Raw genomic sequence first — 823 nt, 5'->3', positions numbered from 1 at the left:
CGTGGCCGTTGCAGGAGCATGCTGCAGGGAGGGATGGGTCAGGGGCAAGCCGGCCTAGTCCAAGACCCCCAGGCCACCCGCCAAGGCCTCACCAAGGCAGGCGTGGGCTTCCCGGGCTGTGGCCCGCTGCCACGGCCTGTCGCAGTAGAAGGGCTTGCAGCGGCCGCAGTCAGGGCCCTCGGTACCATGCCGGCAGTCGCAGCGCAGGTGGCCCTGCGCGTCCAGCAGGCACCGAGCGGCGTGCCCATTGCACTTGCAGCGCCCGCCCACCTGGAGCTCAGAGGCTGAGTAGGAGTAGGACTCCACAGCCCCGGAGTCCCTGATGTTCCCCAGCACAGATGGCCTCGTGAGCACTATTCGGATGTCTGTGGCTGTCACCCAGTCTTGGAGCACGGGGCTGCTGTCCAGATCCAGGCCTGGTGGGCTCCCATCCTGCACACTGAAGGCCAGAAGGCCACCGCCATCAGGCTGGGCCTGGGGTGCAGGGAAGCACAGGGCCTCCGGCCCCGGGCCAGCAGGGCCATCTGTAGAGGCTGGCAGCCGGCCATAGTCCAGGCCACAGTGGGAGGAGAAGAAGCCGAGGGGGGCCCAGCTGCGGCCATGGTCCTGAGACTTGAGCAAGGCCACCGAGGTGGGGGGAGCCGAGCAGAAGCGCAGACTCACGAAGACCAGCTCAAAAGCCTTCCCCAGGGGCACTGTGAGAGTCACGTTGAGGGGTGCCCGTGCCAATAAGTCCGAGCGCCAGCACAGAGGGCCTGCTGCTCCGCCTGCGGAGGTCAGGAGGGCTGCAGGGTGTGCCCGCCGCGGGTCTGAGGCGGCGCAG

General features: G+C 68.3%; 1 protein-coding gene across 1 annotated transcript in view; it reads right to left on the bottom strand.

Moving 5' to 3' along the window:
* NTN3 (netrin 3) overlaps nt 1–823 on the bottom strand; it is a 9,209-nt gene that overhangs the window by 5,360 nt on the left and 3,026 nt on the right. Inside the window, exons 2-3 of the mRNA XM_006146462.1 lie at nt 93–823; nt 3–21 (exon numbers count right to left, since the gene is read on the bottom strand). Coding sequence (XP_006146524.1) covers nt 3–21; nt 93–823 — 750 coding nt within the window. The remainder of the gene's footprint in view (nt 1–2; nt 22–92) is intronic.

This window comes from Tupaia chinensis, unplaced genomic scaffold, assembly GCF_000334495.1.
Source record: "Tupaia chinensis unplaced genomic scaffold, TupChi_1.0 Scaffold000178_1, whole genome shotgun sequence".
In the NCBI taxonomy this organism is placed as follows: domain Eukaryota; kingdom Metazoa; phylum Chordata; class Mammalia; order Scandentia; family Tupaiidae; genus Tupaia; species Tupaia belangeri.
The sequence above is the reverse complement of the archived record's forward strand: the minus strand, read 5'-3'. Positions and strand labels throughout refer to the sequence as shown.